The 23,613-nt window shown below is 43.4% G+C and overlaps 1 protein-coding gene across 1 annotated transcript in view; it reads right to left on the bottom strand.

The window, feature by feature from the left end:
* The window catches only part of FRAS1 (Fraser extracellular matrix complex subunit 1), a 194,287-nt gene that overhangs the window by 34,694 nt on the left and 135,980 nt on the right, over positions 1–23,613 (bottom strand). The window contains exons 29-42 of the mRNA XM_064510451.1: positions 21,658–21,811; positions 17,680–17,858; positions 14,876–14,992; positions 10,805–10,919; positions 10,131–10,268; positions 9,453–9,485; positions 8,577–8,708; positions 7,677–7,802; positions 6,566–6,813; positions 3,349–3,497; positions 2,731–2,893; positions 1,912–2,047; positions 734–924; positions 171–324 (exon numbers count right to left, since the gene is read on the bottom strand). Of these exons, the coding sequence (XP_064366521.1) occupies positions 171–324; positions 734–924; positions 1,912–2,047; positions 2,731–2,893; positions 3,349–3,497; positions 6,566–6,813; positions 7,677–7,802; positions 8,577–8,708; positions 9,453–9,485; positions 10,131–10,268; positions 10,805–10,919; positions 14,876–14,992; positions 17,680–17,858; positions 21,658–21,811 (2,035 nt within the window). The remainder of the gene's footprint in view (positions 1–170; positions 325–733; positions 925–1,911; positions 2,048–2,730; positions 2,894–3,348; positions 3,498–6,565; positions 6,814–7,676; positions 7,803–8,576; positions 8,709–9,452; positions 9,486–10,130; positions 10,269–10,804; positions 10,920–14,875; positions 14,993–17,679; positions 17,859–21,657; positions 21,812–23,613) is intronic.

The following is a 23,613-nucleotide window of genomic DNA, read 5'->3' as shown; positions in this document are numbered from 1 at the left end:
ACCTCTCAAAAGAACAGGTCTGTCCTGATGGGCAATCCCCGTGTGCCTGCTGGGCCACACTGAACAAATGTGCTTTATGTGAATGTGCCAGGCTTCTCTCTCACATCAGGAGCTGTTATACACACACACACACACACACACACACACACACACCCCTTGTCAGGACTTACCATGGTCAGGAGTTTTGGTAACCACAATGACAAGCTCACTGTCCTGGGTGTCCAAGTCCTGCAGGTTGAGGGAGGCGTTGGTAACCACCACACCTGAGCCCTCCTGCACTCTGACAGGCTCCACCACCATCTTTGGGGGCTCATCGTTCTGCCGCTGTACAGATCCAAAGGCAGACAGTCACAGAAAGCAAAAGGGGAAATGACTGTTCCCTACCGGAATGAAATACAAGCTCTGAAATAACAGTACTGGTGCCACGGTACATGGGTGGGCTACATCAGTCTCTTCAAATCCATCCAGCATCGTGGCTGCTTATGAGATGGAAGGGACACCAGAGAAATAAGCCTCGGGGAAGAGGCTGCAATGCACAACTGTTCCCTGGCCTGATGGCGAGTTATGCCCCTGTACTAGGGGAAGGAAACAGGAGGAAGAAATCCCTCTTTAATCCCCCTCACGTGTGTTACAAAGAGGTGAGCATAGCTCACAAATAGAGGGAGTTGCAGCTTAAAAGCCACTTGTGTCTGGGGGAAGAGAGGGCTTCAGCAGCCAGAGAGCATGTGCGTACCTGAATGGTGATATTAATGCTGTGCACCTCAGACCGGCTGAAGCCATTGCTGACATAAAAGCTGAAAGCATCATTTGTTGGCTCGATGCTTTCATGGATGCTCTGGAAGTAATAAATGCTGTTCTCTAGAACATCTTGAATGGAGAAGGATGCATCCGTGGCCACAGCACCCTGCGGGCCAAAACTCTCACCTGCAAACAGCATGTCACTAGTGAAAGGAGGTTTGATTCACTAATAAACAGACGAAAAAAAGCAGAATTAGGAGAAGAATGATACATTGTGAGATGCAGAAGGATGTTCATTTCTGAAATGTGGTTTTTACTTATCTTGTGAACCTACGTAAAAAGCAATTTCTGTTGCATTAGAGCAGGCATTTGGGAAGTTGCATTTTTATGCACAGTACAAGTGATTCCAAGTCCCAGAATTACTTAGGCTTTCTTCGGTGATGAGACAGTCACTAACGTCTCCCCTCAACACAATCACTACATCAAACTTTACCTTGAAAAACTACGTCTCTCGGCCAAGAAAAATACCCAGCCACGGCCTGTTTCAGGAGAGGAGACCCATCATTACCAAAATGGCACAAACCAGAGTTCATTCAGGAAGGATGATATGTAATGGTTAGCAACTCCTGCGCTCCAGGAGAAATGTAGTAACTTTTGTAACAAGCCACCACACTGGCCAACACATGGTGATATTTTAGAAAGGGAAATTATGCTTTAAGTAAAATGCCACCTCTCTTAGGACCGACACACAGGAGTGAGCAGACAATCTCCTTGGATGTATGTCCTTGGACAATATGAGAGGAATCCTACCTCTTCTCAGTAACAAAGTGAGCTAAGAGAGTGTCACCAGCCATGCTCTGCCACAGATCACCCAGCTTTAAAGTTCACTGTGACACTTGGTGGAATTCAGCAAAGATTGCTCTGTGCTACAAGGACAGACAGAGTAAAACATGCTGGAAATACACATGGGCTTGTAAAAGCTTTCATTGCCCCAGCCTCTCCAGAAAGAAATTATCTTGTAATACTGACTTAAGAGCTCTTCGTGATCAGCTGACACTAACCAGAGCTGGAGAGAGGAACTGTGATGAGATAAATTACAGTCTGCTCCAGCATGGCATTTCCTACGTTCCCTTTCACTGGCCAGGAGGAAGAAGAGATAGTCAAGCAGTTTACCTGTCTTGGTGTTTTCAATGTAGCCGTACACAGGCAGAGTGATAACTGTGACCCGCAGGTCTTCCTTGACAGCGGTATCATAATCAGCAGCTAAGTGGTGATGAGCCCACAACGGGATCCTGCCCCCCTCATCCACCTGGAAAACAAAAGAATACAACAAAACTATAGTCAATGCACACAACACACAGCAACACACGAATCGTTACTGAAAAACTCTGCACAGTCACTTTGTGGAGGAGGCTTCCCAGGTACTTGCATCTTCACTTCTCTGAAGTCCTGTCTCATCCTCCCCCAGATGGTTTGAACACGAGATCAGCTGGGAGGTGGGGTGGGATGGGAAGAACAAAGCCTACCTGGCCCCCAAAAAGGAGCCTACGAGTGCTTTATCAGGGGAGAAAGAGGACTGGCAGAGTCATGCTGACCTCCTGGAGGGCGAGATCTGCATTTCTTGTTGAGGGGAAGCTTTTGAAGGTAAGGGAGGCGGAATGCAAAGCTGGAAAAGAGGGAGATGACTTCAAAAGGCTCTGATAAGGAGACTGAAATGCTTTGTATCAATGCAAAGCCCCAGATGCTTTCAGACTCAACTTCTGGACCCAGCTCCTGACCAGAACAGAAGTAAACAGTTGAGGTTCAGGGATGCAGCAGTACCGTCAGCCTCCTTTGGCCTTCGAGTAATTTGTTAACTCTTTGCACTCACAGATTGCATGTGTAACACCATAGTTCCACAGCGATTTGCCCTCAATCCAGGAAAAGGCTGTTCAGTTCCTCACATCTAACACATTCTTGACACTGTTCCCAGTATCCTTGGTGGCCACTTACAGTAATATGGTCAGCAAAAGCAACGAGTGTTGGCATTGTCTGGGCAGATGTGATAGTGATGGTAAACATCTGGCTGTCAAGTCGGTTGTTATCGGCATCAAAAACAGTGAAGCGGAAGAGGTCTGTGACTGGCTGATTGCTGGTCTCAAACACAGTGGAGTAGCTGTGCAAGTCAAAACACCATCTGGGTCAGTGAGTCTCACAACAATCGCAAAAGTGTCTCATCCCTGCATTTAGAGATGAACACACACTTCTTCAAAGAGAGGTGGCACTTCAGTTCCAAACTCTCCTTCCCACTCATTCCCAGAGTTCTTTTAAATCACTGTTTTCAGTGTTGCATATCTAAAATATCACCATGACATTGTGGACACAGAAAAATATCCTCACAGTTTCCACTAGACAACTAGCTAGACAAACTTCTGGCATTTCAGACATGCAGAGATACCTATTTCTGTACACAGGAAATGCCCTCATTTGTAATCTCATAGGAAACAATAGCCTAGAAAGGACAAAATATCTTTGATACATTGCGCTAATATAGTATAGCCCTGAGTTCCCTGCAGAGAGCCCACTAAGCTTTTAATTAGCATGGCTTGAAGGAGAAGAGCTCTTTGATACCTGATCCTCTGGTTGTTGATGTCTTCCATGGTGAAATTATAAACCTTGGAAAACTCTTCATCATGAGAGCCAGATGTCCGTAAGAGGGTGCCGTACGTGGGCAGAGATATTAACTGGATTCTTATCTCTGCGTCAGGAGAATTATTATCCTAAATGTGAAAAAAAAAACCAAAAAACAAAACAGGATTAGCTTCCACTAGATGGAAGGAGGAAGAAAATGTTTTATAGGGAAATGCATCAAGCTAGTAGGGTCAAACCCTCAGCTGTTGAATACCGGAGAAGCTCTACTGATGAGGAAAGAGTCAGCTGGATGTACATCCCCAGGATCTGCCATCATGCCAATGCCAAATGCATTTTGCTTTTTTTTCAGCACCAAGAGGTTTTCTCTCTGTCCTTGTATCACACCAACACATTCTCCGAGAGATAAGTCTGGTATTATTAATTTCAAATTACACTCCTAGTGGACCATTTATGTAATATGCTTTTGCTGGCTCCACATAAACTGAGCCAAAACGTTACTAATACATGGCAGAGAGCTGCCAACCAACGCTTCAGACAGAGACACAGAGCTAAGCTCAGTTCTTAGTTAAAAAAGGGCAAATTTAGAGCAATGCTACAACAGACAGATCCACATTAAACTAAATGCTCAATTTGGCTCCTTATAACTACATGAAGTACAACCATGTCTATGATATCAGAACTCAGGTGGCATCTTTCTCCTAAAGTTTTTGTTGGTGTCCTGAAGGATAAGACCCAAAGCAGAAATCATCGTATCCTCAACATATAGATCAGGAGCCAAACCCTCTTTTCTGTGACTGTTGCCTGCCTTAGAATAAACCTGAAGAACTTCCATGTCAGCCTTCCTTTCTAAGAGGAGAACAGGAAAGACTCAATTCTGTGCGAAAAGTTATACACGCACAGGGTAAAATTCTGAAAAATCACTTCCATCTGGCTTAGCCACAGAGATTGTCAATATATCAACACTGTTCCTTGAAGCCATTTTTATGCATTAATTTAGATACCAAAAAATGCCAACTGCGTTTATAAAAGTATTCAATTAGGACAGGCACCTAACTGCACTTCGCTTTAATGAGTAATTCTGTGTCTCGCCTGCCGAGGCGTTTTGGCAAACCTCAATGATATGCCTCTCTGCATGTCTGCTGCCAAATAACTATGAAAATAAAGCACTGGCTGCCAATCTCCTAGGGATACCTGTAAATCCAGTCAGCCTTGGAAAGGCCGTGCTGGAAGGTATTTGAGCCCATATCTGCCTTTTTTGGCTGCTTGGTACAAGGAGTATGCAACAGGTATGACATTTAAAAGCAAAGCAATCCAAGCTGTTAACAAGCGTAAAAGACTTCTGAAGGGTCACTTTAATCAGTCAGAAAAGAATTGTTCAAGTTTCAGTGGTTTACTGACTCAGTAAAATTGATTCATATGTTTTGTAAAGTTGTAATTTTTATGGCACATAACTTTGGCAAACCTAACCTAGATATCTATCTTGGACAGGGAAAAAATACTCGTTCCCAACTGCTCTTCTTGGTTTTGTTGACGTTTTTTGGTGAAAGCTCCAGAAAGCCAGATTATACAGACCGTTCTCTAAACAGGTCTGCTGATCTATAAACTCACTGCATCTCCTTGTACCAAGATTTATTTTACAAAAGTATTTCTGACATGATTCACCTTTTCCAGAACCAGAAACTGGTTAAAAACAAGGAAGTTGTTTTGAGGGAGAGGTTGGTTTACTACTCAGTAAAACTTTCTGCTGTAATGAAGCACAAGGCCTTGAAGCTGGCCTGTGCTGGAAAGCTCTAGCAATCAAACCAGTCAAGTCCAGACGGGAGACTGGGCTGTGAATGTTCCTGTGAGTGGAAACAGAGACACTGCTAGAAAGATAACGTACTCCTACAGCTTATTTCTGTATGGGACAAGCACAGTTCATGTTAACAGGAGTGGCAATACTGTGAAAAAAGCCAAACTGGTCTTTGACTCACCCAGTAGCTTTTGAAAATGTTACCTGCTGCCAGCCAGGAGAGCACAGCTTGCTGCTGTCAGAAAAGAGTCTGACACAACACAGATAAAATACCTCTGAGTGTGAAGGGCCCGGACAACACAGACCTTCCTTAGTGGAGGAGCAGGAACAACATGATATGACTAGTCCTCTAGGACTTACTACGCTTCGACTGAAACACACAACAACTTTCTATCACTGCTATCAGGACAGCGAATGAGTCTCTTAAGGATGGGTCAGTCTAGCATCTTCTGGCCATCTGAGAGCTCACAACTTTGCATAAATGGGAACAGTGTGGCCAACAGGGACAGAGCCAGCACACTGATTACAGCTGAAATGCATTTTTACTGGAGCAGGCTAGCTACAACCTGACTGCTCAGAAAGCAGCCACCACAAAACCAGAAGCTGGGGTGATGTGATCCACATGAAAACAGGGCTACATCTCAAGTGCACATGCTAACATCCTCGTCCGTGCAGATTTGCTCAGGTTCCTGGGTACAGACTTGTACCCCTTGGAAAAAACATTCATCTGCCTCATCCCCTGCAGTTCCCTATGCACCTCTCTGACAGCCACTACATTAAGTCTCTACAGCCACTCACATGTGCTTTGGTTTCATTCCCACCTCCTCCCTAAGGGGAGAAATGTGCATACCTGTAACCCACTGCTAGTGTCTTCACTGCTAAATCAACTGCTAGGAGCAAGACATCTTTCTTTTGAATTTCACCAGCAGTGTAAGTCTACAGCAGAGAAACCCCGGGATCAGCTCCATGCTGCCAAGGAGTGCAACATCTTGGATTGCTTAAAAAATCCTCAAGCATGCCCAGAAAAAGAACCAGGTAATTTTGAAAGGCAGGAGGGACAAAACAGGTAGACAGAAATTGTCTAAGGATTATCACTGAGCAAATACATGTGCTTTATTAGCAAGTCTGTTTGGTACCTAAATCTGGGATTAACTCAGTTATCATGTTAGCATGGCAGTTCACCTCTGTTTCACTCAAACACAGAGAGCTTTAAACCCTGTTGAATAAAAGAGCCCATTATCCCCTTTTTGGCAGCAGTAGTTAGCATACACTCAAAACTTGAGCTCTCTGCCAAGAATCCACACTGGCTGCAGACAGGGATGTGCTGTGAAGCTCTGTGGGGGGATTAGGAGAGGGATGCTGGCAGCACTCATTGGGTTGAGGCAGAAATAGATGAAAGCTTACAATATAAGCGAGGTGCAACCGAGAGAGAGTCACAGAGCTTTTACTAGCCACAGTCATTGCCAACAAGCAGCCTGGGGCCAGCTGTGGACCGTTGTTATCCAGCAGGGACACTTCCACCCTCAGCACCGTTGTCACTGTGGTGACACCATCAGTGACAGAGATTTCCATGCTGTCCTCTGCTGTCGATGAACCATCGTGTACGTACTGCAGAGCATTTCGAGTGACGTCCTCATAGGTGAAGGTGTCACCTTCCCAAAAAGAAATGCACAAGTCAGACTGACTTTGTTCAGAACACAGATCCAATTCAACTTGTCTAAGGCTCCAATTTAGCAAAAAACATAATCACATGCTTAACTGGCATTTAATACCATCCTTACGGAGGTGTGAGTTATGAGGGGATTTATTAAGGATTATTTATCATTTATATTACTGGTATGATTTATATTTATATTATAGTATATGTTTATATTATATTATTTATATTATATATATTTATGTTGTATCTTAATTATATTATTTATTAATAGATGCAGGGCAGAAGAAAAGCTACAACTTCACAGTTTCACAGACAGTGACTCTTCCCTGTTATGTGAGGGCACAGAGACCCTCCTTCCTTCCCAGCTGCTCTGTAAGCTCCCATCTGTCATAGCTAGATAACGCTTCCATCTCCACATCTTCTGCTCGCTCCACTCCCCTATAGACAATATTTGTCCATCTGAAAACACTGGAAACTGCTGCCACCAAATCTGTAGTAAAACTCCACAGGAGCTTTGACCACTGGCTCACAACAGGTCTACATGGACATGGGCTTCAGGAGAAATGTTCGCTAAGTATTACGTCAGATTTAACTTCCCATGTAAAACCAAACATCCCTTCTGATTAATGCCTAGTTACAGTTATCACAAGACTGTGTGTGTTAACTAGCTCACACACACTTGGCAGAGGAAATGCCCTGACTCAGCCAAGAATTAGACAACAAACTAAAGCAAAGGGGAAGCGTCTTCCGTGCACACTTTCGGGCCTCCATCTTCTGCTGGTCAACTGAACTGTCTGTGTGGTCAAGCACACGCTGACCCCTCTCCACCTTTTAAAAGGCTTCTGCTCAACTCACCCACTCTTATGCGCTCCTGCACTCCTGCACTGTACTTGAGCACGACGCCGTGGCGGGGAGGTTCCACCAGCTCAAAGAAGAGACCCTCGGGAGCTGTGTCTGTGTCGCTCACCGCCAACTTGATCCCTGTGCCAGGGAAAGAGAGCACAAGCTTCAGCATCCTTAGACGCTGCATTCTTCTAGGTAGGAGAGATCTCTTAGGTTTTGTGATGTACTCTTGTGAATGGAGCCAAAAAGCTGAATTCAGTCAGTACCCGAAGAGTCAAATAATTCTGGAGCAGTCCTAGGGAAAGCACGTGCTGCCTTCACAGAAATAATTAGTCCCCTGGTGATGCTTAGGTCAGAGGTTGTATTACAGAACTTACTGCCAATATGGCTCACAAACAACAGCTATGCAAACCTGCAGCTTATGAAAGAGATTGTGTGTGTGTGCATATAGCAGGGGGGTATCTGTAAGAACCCCACAGAACCTCCTGACACCACCAGAAAGTAGGTGATCCTAAACAATCCAGTGCAACAGATCATATCACTAACCAACAGCTCACACTTGCCCCTCAACTCATAAGGCAAATGCAACCTGAGGGAAATGATGACAAACCCTGTCCCTTGCGCACAGTCCAGCTGAGGGGCCAGCAAACATGGAGATTGCAAAACAGCCTAAGGAGAGAAAAAATAGAGAAGAAACAGATCCCTGAGCCTGCTCTCCCATGCCTCAGCCAACAAATGTACCTGAGTCTTCTCAGTGGCCCCCACTACACTCACACAAGCACAGCTTCTTATCTAAATGGATAGAGGTGAGTGAGACTAAAACTCTACCCAGCTCCATCCGGGTGACCTCGTCGCAATAAACTCCAAGGCTCGGGCAGAGCTCTGCCACCCCATCCCTTCCACTCTACTCACCGATGGTGGCCTTGCCCCCCTGGCTGACCTCCAGGAACGGAGCAGTGATCTGGAAAACTGGAGGCTGCTGCTCCGCAGAGAGCAGATGAATGACAAACACCATCTCTGGGGTTGTGTGTTCTCCATCCGACACTAGACACAGACAAAAACCACATCTGAGCGCAGGGATGTTTTCAGGGACTTACCGGGAAAATTCACCCTTCTCCACAAATAACCATGCCACATCAGTGACTTCCCACCTTGCCAATCTACCCCTTTGTTTATGGACCCATACACACAATTCAGAAATCCCGCCAACAGTACTCATCTTTGCCCTTACGACCACCCGTAGTAAGACAAGCACAACTTGGAAGAATCTCTGTGTGCACATGTATACATACTATCTCCCATATATCTATCAGGTGCACTTCAAAGTCAGAAAATAGGGTTCTCCTTGCTAGTGGATCATTTGCACTTCTGTCCAAGACAGTACATGGAAAGGGAAAGATATGTTAAACAAGGAAGTGGTTTATCAGTAGTGATTTAACTGTGGAAATATTTCTGTGGTATACTGAGGGGAAAAAAAAAAAGAGTAAAACTCTGATGTACATCTACACATTGAGGGAAAAGCAGGAACATTTTCCTTGCAGCCTTGCAGGACAAATTCTAGACAACTGTTGGAAAAAAGGTGCTACTACTGAACTATATCCTAGCTCCTACAAACACTGTTGGGACACAACTATATGAACGTTCCCCAGGCACATCCATTTTCACAAATTCCTACTGAGCACTCATTGGTGTGCCTGCAGTGGTTGAAAGGCCAGGGAATAACAGGCAATCTGAAGGGCACAGGGAGGAAAACCCTTTTGGCCAGGAAAGAACACACGACTCTCTTACCTGTGAATCGGAAGTTCACTGACTCTGGGAGACCTGAAGGGAAAACACAAGCAATTTGTGTAATTGAGGTTAGGACAGGAAAGCACACACTGATGGGCAGCTCCTAACTGCAGAGCAGCAGCTCAGCGGTTCACCTGGTGCATTACCCGGTATCAGCATGGGCAATGCTAAACGCTGCAGTGAACTGTCATATCCCCAAAACTCACTGAATGCTGCTATACTGTCCCCCAAGGGGAAATCTTGTCAGAGTCACCAAAAGCAGTGGTGAACTCCTGGAACATTCCCATACACACTGTAACGCAGCTTCCCAGGCAAAGGCAAAGGCAAGGCACTGCGGGACAAGAGAAGAGGGAAGACAGCTGGCTTTCTCCTGTTCTACTCTCCAACACAGACTGAATCACTGGCAGGAAAGGGAGAAAGTGTTTTCCAGAGAAATTGTGGATTATACTCCTGGAAATAGTAAAGCAAGCCTAAACTGGCCTTGTCCTGAAATAGCTAAGACTCTTCTTGATTTCAAATGAGAACAAGACAGATTCCCATGTCCTTGGTATCATTCAGGCCTCATGCCTTAGTATGTCTGGACATAACCATGAAGTAACTCCAGGTTTGGAGAAGGACCAGCACTTCAGCTACCTCCATCAGTATGACGGGCACTAGAACGAATGTCCAGCTACTTACCTGCAAACGAGAATGCAATGATCTCTCTCAAGTGTGGGGCTGAAGCTGGCGGACGATACACAATCTTGCCATTGTTTATATCTGCTTGGCTGAAATACCGGACTGGGGAGAGAGGCCTGTCTCTGTGCTCCACAATACCTACAAAGAGCTCACTATTAACAGTAGGAATTACTATTATTATTATTTTTTTAAGACAAGATACCAAAGACCAGAGCTTATTTTTCTCTCCCCAGGTACTTCTTTTTACATCTTTAGCAGCTGCTGAATGAGTGAATGGATCTGCACCCAGGACAGATTCTGTATATGAGGCATCAGAAATCAAACAGAGATTCCTCACTTATTAATTTTTTCAAATGCCTCTCACTAGGGAGGTGAAAAGCAGAAAGCCATGGGGTGCAACATTCAATATATTCCAGGCAATAATAAAAAAAAAAAAAGTCTGCGCACTGCTGATTACTCCTAAACAAGCCTAAGAAACCCAGTTAAGAAACAAGTTGCTTGAAAGCTGATGAAGGAGGCCGAACAGATTAACAGATGCCTCCACAGAATGACACTCTGGGAAAAAGGCTAGAAGCACAGCAATAAATTCAGAAGGTTGTAAGTGCCAGCACTGAAGTGACATTTTGCAAGAACAAAAGCTGCCATGTTCCGATTGCTTCACTTGCTTCACTTGCCTTGGCCAGGAAGCAGAGGAACAGTCACGTTGAACAGGATTTTCTCACTGGAAATCTCCGGGTCTACAAAGGAGAGGTGATGGGGCTCAATCACTGTCACGCGGTCCTCCAGCACCTCAACAAACACATTAGACCATCAGCATGAAAGCCAAAGACACGGAAAGGTCCACCCAGAAATGCATCGAGAGAGAATTTGTTTTGCTATACTTAAATACAAGAGAGTCTTTGAATTTTTACTGGTTTTAGACCTAAAATCAACATGGGATGGGACTAGCTGAACCTTTAGCAAGGCTCTCAGACTCCTGCAGAGCAGGGACTACCTACAACGAGATCAGAGAGGACAGTGAAGCTTGATAATGAGTAAAATTTGCAACAGATCCAGGGCATGTCTTAGGGACCATCTAAACTCACTTTCAGTTCATCTGTAAACTAAACTGAGTTTGTAATGCAGAAACTCAGTATTACCATGCTCAACAGGAGACAGCACTACAGAGGACCACCTCTGTTAAATCTTTCTTTTCTGGAGAATGAGAAAGGGGCTAAAAACCTATGCATAAAAGAGACAACCACCTCTTCCTTTATTTAACTCTGAGCTTACTCCTACTTTCAGGCTGCCCAGGAAAGCAGCAGTGTTTTTAGTGCACTCTCCATTTCTTCAACTGAGCAGGCAGCAGAGGGGTAGCGCAGAGGCACTGACTGCGATGACCCTAACCACACAGTCAGGAGGACACAGGGCTCAGTGTTGCAGTCTGGCGCTGCCGTAGGACAGCAGCAAAGACTAGGGCCCCACACCGAGGGGAAGGAAATGTCACCACGGATTATGCAGACTGGGCTGTCCTCTGCAAATGTGCAGCCTGCACTCTCACAGCTGGAGGAGAGTTTCTTTTTTCCTCTTACAGCAACTAAGAACCGATGAATGAAAATCTGAATGGACTAAAAACCCACTGGATGAAGATACAGTTCTTGCCCTAGGTAGTTTACCAGTCTAGTCTGATGTGCTCTGAGTGGATTTGCTTTTAAAAGAAATCCTGAAAATATCTCAGTCATTTCCACAGAAATGCAGAGGAATCAAAACTTTCTCTTTCATCTTAGATCTGTCTAAAAAGGTCCCATTCCTTCCATTCCAAGAGTATCATTAATCAAAGGTGGGCAGTGTGTTATAGGAGTCATGGTGCTGCACAAACGGACTTAAATGCACAAAGGTATTTAACTTGCACACATTTGTGAACCTTAATCCTGCAGAATTAACAGCTATGAGAAACCACTGAGTTTAATACTTCAGCTGGGTATGAAAAGCCTCCAGCACCTTTCATAATCACTAACAAAATATGAAGAGTACAAGCTAAATTAAGGATACGGGCAATTGATTCATCTGCTTCAGAAAAGGAGATGATCATTTGCTGCAGCTCAGAAACAAATTAGTTTTCCACCTACCACGTCTTGCACAGCCCACTGAATGCTGACATGGAGAGGACTGTGATGCCACCCTACCAAACCTGCACCCCATTCTGCTGGCCTCGCGTGCCAAACCAGCTGTGGGCCTGGACACCGTAGCAAGGCAAAAGTTCCTGACAGAGCAGCTCCGTTCATCACAAATGCCACAGATCTCCCAGATCAACTTAAGGCAGTGCCAGTTCATCTCTCTCTCTTCAGTTTTCACCCAAACACATTAGAAGAGAAACCACAGTATGTGAGTGACTCTTGTAACACAGTAAATAAAACCCTGTCAATCCTTCTTAGATGTGGAAGTGTCATATACCTAACCAGAATCAAAAGCCAAAAAGTTTATTTGTGATATTGGCATTGCTATATACAGCCCTGTATAAAGAGGGCAGGCGTAAAATTAGCAGTAGTGTCCCTTTCATACAGCCAGTTTGAGAAGAGTGTGGAGGAGCACCTCTCCGTATGCTTGCAGGATTGTCCCTCTCCTTCACAAAGGCAATCTCCCGTTGCATTCAGCTAGAGAGAAGCTCACGCTCCTATCACCAGTCCTATCAGTGTGGGGGAAACAGGTAACTTGATGCACTACTGAAGAAGGAAACAGTATAGATGTATGCCCAGTTTAACCATCAAAGCAGCACTGCACTTTCTTTGACCTTTCTCTGCGGGACATGCAAAGACAAGATTTCAGATATGGGAAGACCTAACATTTTGTGCTTGCTCTTCAGCAGGGAAGCCAGCTTAATTCTGAAAGAGTCTGAAGACAGATTAACAGAACTCAATCACACTGATGCAAGGAAGTGCAATTTTTATGATGAAAAGATTTAAGGTTATGATTGCTTCCTGGTTGTCTCCAAGGCATATTTGTCTCTCTCAGAGGTAACACTTGCAGGTTGTGAGCCATCCCCTTAGTAAAACATGTTTTATGGCACTATTGAATTTTGTGCTGTGTAATTGGCTATAAAATCCAGCACTGCATGGCTCAGTCAGACACTTCTCCCATGAATTTTGTCAAGTGACAACAACAAAAAGTCAAAAAGAGAAAGAAACACTACTGGCTATCGCTCCAAGTAGCAGTCTGAGGGTGTTTTATTATTGCCTGTGAAAGGTTGCCCCTATTTTAAACCCTGAGAAGGCCCTTGTGTCATGGACTTTTCACTAATTTCTCTTCCATGGCTTCCTTCTGCCCTTCCTGGCCCCACGCCTGGCAGGCCTTGCTGGCTTATGAGTCCACCGCCTGCCCTGAGGAGGCTCCTCCTGGAGACCGGTTGCCCCCGGGAGGTCTGCCATGTCTGTTCTCCTGCACGGGCCTCTCAGAGCACTTTTGTCTGCCACGGAGCTCCTGAGGGCATGGGCTTTCTGTTTGGCAACGCCAAGCATCCTGCTGGCACGCTCTAAATAAATCATCAGGAATGAATAATGCCAAAGATGACTGCACACTACCTCTGAGCTTGTAGATGCAGCTCTCCCAGCTCACAGCTCCTGCCTGAAGAGTTGGCCTCAGCTCCATTCACATTTCTCGCAAGTGCTTCCCTCTGCTTTCTTTTCACAGCCTGTCCTGGCTCACTCCCGTCAGCTCAAGACAGCTGTTCAGTGGATTATGTTCCTGGCCCTCCTCTGAAACCCCAATGACCACAGCAAGGCTGCATGGCTAAGCTGATGCCTAAACCAAAGCCCCTGCCTTTAGCCTGGTTTCTCTGAGCATCCCGATGGGCGACCTGGGTGCAGAGGCCCGTAGCTCCTCTCCAGCCCACACACTCGGGTTCCCTCCCTGCAGAATCAAAGCACAGGGGAGGGCAGGAAAATGAAGGGAGAAAGCTGGACTTCACCACCCCCCCCCCATACCGAGGACACGGAGGAGGCATGCACCAAAGTCAACTTTAAACTTGGAGGTCATCTTTTAAATTAAATCAGGGAAACAACCACATTAGAGAGAACACTGTGTTAACAAAACGATTGTTCCAGAGTCGATGCTTCAAGAAAAGGTAATTCAGTTCCATGGACGCAGATATAATGAGCTTGTCTGAATGTTTTCCAGATGCATTATAATCTGTGTTCCTGATGTCAGGATGATGGATGAAAACTTTCTGATGTGGGTGGGCTACAATTCCAATAAATAAAGTTTGAAGTGGAATTACTGACAAGATCTATTCATTACAGTTTCTCTAACCCACCATTTTTCATTCTTGCCCTTCCTAATAGCTTCTCAAGAAAGAGTGTTTTGAAAATGCTAAGAATTCCATGAAAAGTTGTTAAAAATATTTTTTCTTTTCTCTCTCCCTCTCCCTTCCAATTTACACATTCATCACTTCTACTAATATGAGTTTCTCAACTTTTTTGCGGGGGTTTTCTTTTCTTTTCTTTCTTTTTTTTTAACCATTTCCTCTTCTAACTTGTCTAGACTTTTTTTCAGTTAGGTCTGTTTTCTACTCCAGTTATCTGGTGCACAACCTGTATTCCTTAGATTTAGTTCAATCTTTGAATCAGGCATAATAACATGGACAATAGCAAGCAAAGGAATCAATATTTAGCGGTTATTACTACTCTGTGGGAGGCTCTGCTCACTGTGCGCTAAGGTAACAAGAATGGGAACACAGCAAACGGCAGTCAGTCGTTTCAGTTCACACTTACAGTCATGTGCAGAGAGGAGCCCAGTGAAAGCTGAGGCGCTCTGGGTGTCTGTGGGAGAACGGCAACATTGAACATGTGGGTTTCCAAGCTGGCTGGTGGAGTTGCAGAGCTGGACACCTGGGAAGGAAAGATCACATGAATGGATGCCTGACAAAGGATACCACTGCATTTCTAGACCAGTTTCATACTTTCCCTCTCCTTTCTTCCTGGAAGGCGAAGACAAACACCCTTCCAGCAGATACCAAGCATAAATAGATGATGACTGTTAGGAACTAAGGCTGTTAAATAGTAATCAGTTTCTCCTTTATTTCCTGTACAATCTGTAAATGGTTTATCTCTTTATTAACATGTTGAAAGACATCTCTGTCTGCCAGTTCCCTACCTTCAGCTATTCATGCCTGTTTCCCCCTGCCCCTGCCTCAGTTTTGCTGAATTTTACCTCAACTGTCTGCATGTCTTAATGGAACTCCTCAGCACAGAAACAGAAATGATAATGGGTTTTTAACCTTCCCCCCCACTCTCAAAATGACCACCAGGTGTGCTGCGAAGCTGAAAATAAGCGGTCTTCTAACAATGGCAGCACCAATCCTTGGCAGGGATCCCCACAAAGACGCACCTTCCAAGAGAGGCTGCGCTGGGGTTTGACACAAGAGACCCATGCAGATTCCAGACACCACTACAATGCCAAAATTAATCCAGCTATATCCAACTTATCACAGCACGCTTGCAATAATGACATGTAAAGCAAATAAAGTTAAATTTCTAAAAATTCAGAGGACCAAAGCCATCCCACAGAGATAAGCCTGCAAATGTTTACAGCAACCCTGAGATAAGGCAAGCATCCAAAGAACTGCAGCCCCCTCTTTGCTAGACTCAGTTACAGGTCTATCTTTTGGTAGGTATGTACGCCCGCCATTGAGTACAATAGAACTTAAGCCCTTCATGAACAAGAATGGGCTTCAGCACACACATTTAAGAAAATGCATAAAACTGCTCTGCTGAATTGAATAAAATTATTTCAGCCATTTGCTGGACCTGTTTTCAGTTGCTGTCTGAACAGTAATTGTCAAAGTACTGAGGAAAACGTGTCAGCCTTTCCTCAGATGCCCTAATCCACTACTCAAGACTCAGACAGATGTGTTACGGTCTCCTGATGTGACCTGCAGAATTATGGCTTCCTCTCTCAGTAGGGCTCTCCGTACAGCTATTGCTACTGCACCAAGATACTAAAAACAAACATTCAAGTCATGCAAAATGCATACTCTATAATAGTAACGCAGCAATTAAATTAAAAATTAGCTTGTTCAACATCCGACACTCACAACTTCCTCATTATCGCTTATGTTAATTACTTTAGAAATTACCTTAATTGCCTCTCCGGTGCTACAGGAATAGCTTCTGAGTTGTAAACCAAATTGTAACAAATACTGCATGCGAGTGTTCATGTTGGCTGGGCATTATGGGAGGCTGTTAAACCTTCCAAGCAAACCTTCCAAGCAAAATGCCTGAGGAATTTTATGGCCATTAAGCCTGTGGGAAGGTGGGATTTATTTTAGTATTACATCTGCTGGAGAGTATTGTACTGTTTTGTCTGTTTGCAAGAAGGAGGGTAGTTTGCAGCAAAAATTAAGGTATTAGTTGAGGGACTCCAAGAAGCAGGAGGGCTGCTTTGTTTGGGGGCTTACAAAACAAACATAATTAGGAAAAAATTATTCCGAACACTTTGCGCTTGGAGTAAATACGACAGGTTTTAGGAGAGGACGATGTATTTGTCGTGCAGAACCAAGAGGTCAAACTTCCTGTCTGAAGCGCAAATGCAACTGAATAGTTATGAGGGCATCGAAACCTCCAGGTTAGGAGCTGCAGTAACACACCTTGCATGGGAAAGTCTCCTCACAGAGATATCTGGGAGAGTGGCAGGCAAAACCCATTTCCTGTTCCTATTTCTTCCCAGAACAGCTCTCCTCATGCCAACCCCAAGCACATCAGCAGGGTTCCAGAAAAGATGGACTGTCCCCACGGGATAATCCTTCCCCGCAGGCATACAGCTGGTGGAGAAGGGATCACCACAACAGCAAGAATCAGTCTCTAGACACACTGTGCCATGCTCACCTACCCTAAACAAGTCTGCTGGTTTCATCCTGCGGTAATTTCAAGTGCACATCTGTTTGCCTATTCACTCTGGGGACTCTTGATCTCATGAAGCTTTCCTGCCTAGACAAGCTAGCAGGCGGGCACTAGGGCAATGTCATTCCTTTTCTACAGAACCTTTCTCCTTGATATGGAGTTTTTCTAGGGAAAATCAGGCTGGCTATTATGTTAACAAGTCAACTATTAGATGCTACTCGAAAGACAGTTTTCCCCAGATCTGCAGTATGGCCTGTGATTTGACATCCAGAAGGTTAATGTCATCACATGAGGATCAGCACTGCAGGGAACTGGCTGGCTGGCTCCACTGCCACAGGTCAAACCTGGCGATCCACATGCAGGAAAAGTTCTCTTGGGTATGAATGAGTCTCCCAGAAATACAATGATGGGGTGCGTCAACTCAGACACACAAACACACATATATACATTTACATACAAACAACGCACAAATATATACACATTACATCTATATTTAAATATGTATATATATTTACATGCATGTTTCTCTGTGTGCATGTTCATATATTCATGTATATATGCATATATTAAAACTTTGTGTCACAAAATACTATCGTTCAGGGAACAGCAGACTGAGTAATCTCAGAGAAAAATGCCAGCAGAACTGCTCTGGAACCCGCTGTGAGTATGACGAGTACCTGGAATTGGAAGGAGTCACTCTCCACTTGAGACCCAGAGTGCCTGTACCACACAATGCCTTCATTGATGTCCTGCTGGGTAAAAGACGTTGTAGGCGAGACTGCTCTTCCATCAGGCAAAAGCTGCCATGAGTCTGCTGGGCCGTCTGCCGGCATTGGGACCAGAAGCACTACTTCACCTGCGAAAAGCAGAGATGAACAGCCAGGGTACACTTGTGAGAAAACAAGGGGGAGCAAGACGCCTTTTCACCAACTATTGAGCATCTGAAGACAAGTGTCCTCACTTGCTCTTAGTCTTCTCTGTGTAGCATGACTAGCAAAAATAACAGCAGAGCTCCTGAGAATCGCTAATGGACCTTGCAACATCCAAGTGAAGCAGGGAAATGTTATTCTCTGTTTTGGCAAAGGGCAGAGCAAGTAACCTGGGTGAGGACACAGAAGAAGTGCCCAGAAAACTGCACAGAGGAATGTCAAGAGCAGAATCTGGAACTTCAGACTCTCAAAATGTAGTTCTGCCCACTGACCAGCACATTTCGACCTTGAGATGTGCCCATCCAATAAACTGAGCAGAAAAAGAGAGGTAAAGGACACTCCTCACTTTCATGAGCCCTTCTGAAGGGACAAAAGAGAAGGGAGACAGAAACAATCAGGGTGAAGAATCATTGCAGTAGGCTATCCTTCTTTTCTGCAAGGGTACAAGTTAGGTATCAGTATACACCGTACTAATTTTTTCAAGGACATTTTTTCCAGCTCTTCTGGGTACTTTTTATCCCCAAAAAGCATTCTCATCCAATTTCTCTAGATGTAAATCTTCAGTTGAAGAAGAGCTCTTGAATAGATACGGTATAGCTATCATAGGCTGCTGAAAAGCTCTGTGTCCTGGTTTATAGCTCCTGCTCAAAAGAGTACATAGCTTTTATACCTGTAACATTCACTTTATTTCTGATTTTCTGTTGAGACATACATTCTCAGCTAGACTGAGCTCTCATGGGCTTCATTGGACATATGCCAGAGAACAGCAGGGTGGAGGCGCATCCCACTGTTTATCAGCTTTCCTCATTTATGCCTCAAGAATTGGATTTTGATGTTGCCACTAACTTTCAACAGACTTTAATCTAAAAACATCATTTTAATACGATACTCAGAGAGTCAAGTGCTACCCACTACAAGAAGGGTATCGAAATCTTGGTCATCAATTTCACTAAGTCACACACAACGCAAACATTTTTCCAAAACACATACATGAACAAACTTAAAACCTGACAAAGAGCTACACTATCAAAATATATGACATATTTTTGTATTTTACAATGTTATTTGCTTGTCTGGGTGTTAACATATAATCTATGAAAAAATTATAAATCTCCTCCATCTTTACTATTCTTGGTTATATATCATTTAACTGCTATCTAAATAACTTGAGTTCGTTGCGCATTGCCAGGGTCTAACAGACTTTGAAAGTATCCCACATGGCTACCAATTCAGAACCACATATATTATAAATCACTTTCACTCTCCTTACAGCATTAATCATTCTATTATGCAAAATACCCATCATAAGCTCTCTCAGTTCATTTCCCTAAACCACACTCAAACAGTGAGAGTAATAAAAAAATAATTCAACAAGCTGAAATATCACACTTCTATTTTATCATCAAACTCTGTGCTAATATTCCCTTATCAGTGAAACCCACCAACCTAATTATACTTCCAGTCTGATGCTTCTGCTCATGAGAGTTCACTACCTTAATCTTGAGTGATTTCTAAAGATGTTACTCACATACCCAAAGAAGTTAGGACCTGCAAGTGGTTCACCCCTCCAAAAGCTAGAGCAGAAACAATTGGAACATATAGGAGCTTTAAGGAAGATGCATGTCTATGTGCCTTGTTATAAATGAATATTTAACTCAATCATAAAGAACAACTCTGTGATGCTTGCTTAATTTATAATGACCATTTCAATTGAAACAAAAAATTGAACAGAAAAGCACCTATTGATACATTACACACATGAACATAAAGTTTGTGCACACACAGGCAATTTATGCCTGAAATACATGGAGTTTATGGAGCTGCAATTTCCAGAGCTGTCTAGAGGACTTAGGCACCGTGGTCCCATTCTTTTTAAGAGACTGGACACTGGTATCATTTTTCATTGGCTTTAGAGATTTCATCCTCCAAGGATGTATGCCACATGGAACAGCTCAGGGTATAACAATAGCTACTCATATAGAAATGTGCAAAAAAACTATCCTAAGGCATCCTACATGCCTAGAGGAGAGCCAGGGAGGACAGTGATTCTATTTCTAGCGTCAAGACAAGAGGTCTACCAAAAAGAGATCCTTAGAAAGACTCACTGCTCCCTGGCACCCAACAGTACAAAACCAAATCAGCTCTGCAGAAGAAAAAGATCTGGGCAGAGACAGAGGTCTTCTCTTCCCCAAGTCAAACCCTTTCATTTGGTTGCAGGGTCTTGAAGTAAAGGACAAGGAGCATTCTTAGTCTATGCATTTGTGTTACAGAAATGCAGTAGCTGATTCTGAACCTTTCTTATCTAAAATCCAATGATGTATTTTCTATAGGTATGAATATCTTTTCCATGAGTCATATACTGAGATAGGCAGATAAGCCCTCCTTCATTAAGGATCCATTTTCTACATTTCTCTGTTTTTAATTTTTCCTTTCCGTGAAATAATATTTTATATGAAACTTTGAAGATTATGGATTCCTGCTGCTTATTCCTCACCTGAAGCTATAAACCTGTTTGTGTTATTGCAATTAATTACAGAAGAGATAATTATGATGATACACATACAAAATTACAAGTTTTGGTTAGGGTTAGGCAGCAGGAGACAAACTCCTCAGGGAAAAAATCTTGTTTTCATGTAAATGCTTATTAAAAATGAGAAGATAGTTCTTCATCTGCAGAAAACTAAAGGGGGAATACAAATTAATTACTTCTCTTCTAAACTGCAGGAATAATAAAATCTCTGTTTCCATCAGGTGCTGACAGCTGTTATGGAAACAAGCCTATGCTTACAGCAAAAGTTAAAAACGCAGGCCTGGTGTTGTTAAATTGACTCACTAATCTTATCCAGCTCAGCAAATTAAGAGCAATGATACCGTTTCATGCAAGTTCCAAGCATGTTATTTAGAGACATGGTTCTAGTGAAGAAAATGATAACTCTGATGGGAAAAATACCATTTTTCTTTTCTGCTCATACTTCCTTTCCCTCCACATATGTCTTGTCTTTTCCATCCAGCTTCTCTGAATTTGTATCTCAGTCACAAATCCCATTACCTCCCACCCTTCTTGGCCTGGGTCCAGAGGATATTCTGAAAGCTGCCATTCTACAGAATGGGGAAAGCAGTCGCAAACTTGTGAAAGCAGTTACTCTGAAATATGAGATCAGAGCCTCTCAACAGGAGTTCAGAGATTAGAATTATATATAGATGCAAATGTCACCAATTTCTGTTCGAGTCAATAACCCCTTCCATTATTAAAAATCAACTGTTCAAGGTAAATTTGCTCAGTCGTTTCCAGAGAAAGATGCTACTCCATGCTGCTCTGAAACCAAACATTCATTACAGAACACTACCTTTCAGCAGTGAGTGAGTTTCTGCTCTCATAAGGCTGTAAAGCCACCAGAACACCACTACCCTTAGAGAAACACAGTTGCTAGGAAGGACAATAGTGTTTCATTACTTCACATGCTCATTTGAACTAACAAAAGCAAGATGAGGTTAGCAGCACTTATTTAGTATAGTATTTTATGGAAATATACCCTAAAATGCTACTAGTTGTGAACAAAATACCATGAAAGAATCACAGTCCAGTATGTCTGTGCACAACATCCTCTTTGCCAGAAGTAAGAAGACTCCTGCACTTTTATTTAGTGGTGGGAGACTTGGGACCATGTGGGGAGGAAGTAACAAACTACAGCTCTTTTTTGACAGTAAAATTTCAGAGGAATTTACCGTATCTTGGCTGGTCCCTGATGATGCTGTAGATTATCTCGGAGTCACGGGCACCGGGTACTTCGGCCTGCAGAATTCTGTTGGAGATCTGTAGCATGCCTCCCTGGGGCACCCAGACCAGGGAGTTTGTCACCAGCCGAGGGCGTCCGTCACTCTGCATGTGAGGAGAACGGCAGGAAAGCGCTTAGCTCAATGTCAGCTATGCCGTGCTGATGGAAACATTTTGAAGTGAAAAGGATGAGGCAGAGTATTTTGGAATTTCTTATGCATTCAGCCCTGGTTGTCTGCTTTAAGAAAAGCATGTGCATCTTTAATCTATATCCCTAGGACCTAATTCTCCCTCTGCAGAACTGATCTTGTCCACCAAGACTTTAATTTTCTACCTCTGACCTTAAACCTTCCTGATCTCAGCACCTCTCCAAAATTGTGTCCTTTACCATCATTTTTAGTCTCTACCCACTTGTCTTTTGACATATGTCTTCACGAAATTTATCTCCATGACACAGTGGAAAATTCGCTACAGTCATCACTGGAAAATAATTATCCAGTCCACTGCTCTAGTTTGATTGAATACACATTGTCTCTTACCTCTCCATTTTATTTCTAAAAATACACACCTTTCAAGTGCACTTGTAAAACAACAGGCTTTGCACCCATTCAAAAGAACATACAAATGACACCTCCGGTATCTTTACACACACCTGTAACTGTTATCCCTTCTCCATAAGCAAATCCAGGTTCAGAACCAACCTCATGCTTTTCTACCAGAAGACACGGAAAAGTTTTCTTTTTCACCATTAATTCCTGACAATTTTTTGCAACTACAGAAGTCTTGTATGTGTAAGTTTATACGTTAGTCGACTTAAGAGTATGCACATGCTGATGATGATTAATTTTGGCAGAAACATAACTATGAAGTTATTCCATCCCTTGCTTAACAGAAGTAGTTTTCCAACTGGAAATCAGATTTATGAATTTTGCTCAGCAGCATTTCTTTGATAGCTCATCTTCTGTTGGACAGGCCACCAAAATCCTCGTGACCTCTTCAGTGCCGTGGTCCTCTCTTATAAGCCCAGTTGCTGTAAATGTGACTTCCATTCTTGATTTCTACAGATTTCACTTTTAAACTGGTTGTGGTGAACTGCAAAATTAGTCAAAATCCTGACTGCTCCGTAAAAGTGATTATCTTCCTCTGCATCTACTACTCCACATAACCACATGACACCCCTAGAACTGACAAACAACCCATTACTATTTTCTTCCGAATCTGCAAAAGAGATGCTAGAGAGAGCTAGAAAGATGCTTGTGAGAAAGGAACACATTAAAGGATGATTTCCCATCGCCATTTTGAGATTTCTGCTGACTAGTTTTCATCCATTTAACACAGACCATACTGATTTGGAGCAGTGTTAACTTTCAAATGCCACACAGTCTTAGACTGTGTCAGGTCAACAGTTTATCAGCACAATGGTTGCTTTATTTTTTTAAAAGAACTATAAAGAAATAAACCAGACCTAGCTGCAGCCAAGAGAACCCTGCCAATATATAGAATAACTTTCCTCTGACCTTATCGATTAGATCACATCACGACACAGATGGGTCTTTAACAGAAAAGTGGAACTCTGGAACAGAAAACAAACAACTTGAAAAGGTCAGCAGGGTCCCTGGGTTTACTGTGTGAGGAAGGAAAAGAGAGACTAGCCATACTTCAGAGTGTGACAGGCAAAAGCCACTCTTTGGAAATAAAGTACTTCTAAATAAATGTTAATTAAACACAAGGGCACGATTTTGCTATAAACATGCAACCCTTCTGCTTTTCGGTAACTAAATGATTAAATGTTACTTTACTGGCCATGTTAGAGCAGTCAGGCATTTTCTAATAGTGTTTCTACCTGCTTTGATGCTGCGATCCTGCTGATTAATAAAAATACATTCATGAGACAGCTCTTTTCGCTG

Source organism: Dromaius novaehollandiae, chromosome 4 (genome assembly GCF_036370855.1).
Source record: "Dromaius novaehollandiae isolate bDroNov1 chromosome 4, bDroNov1.hap1, whole genome shotgun sequence".
In the NCBI taxonomy this organism is placed as follows: Eukaryota; Metazoa; Chordata; class Aves; order Casuariiformes; family Dromaiidae; genus Dromaius; species Dromaius novaehollandiae.
The sequence above is the reverse complement of the archived record's forward strand: the minus strand, read 5'-3'. Positions and strand labels throughout refer to the sequence as shown.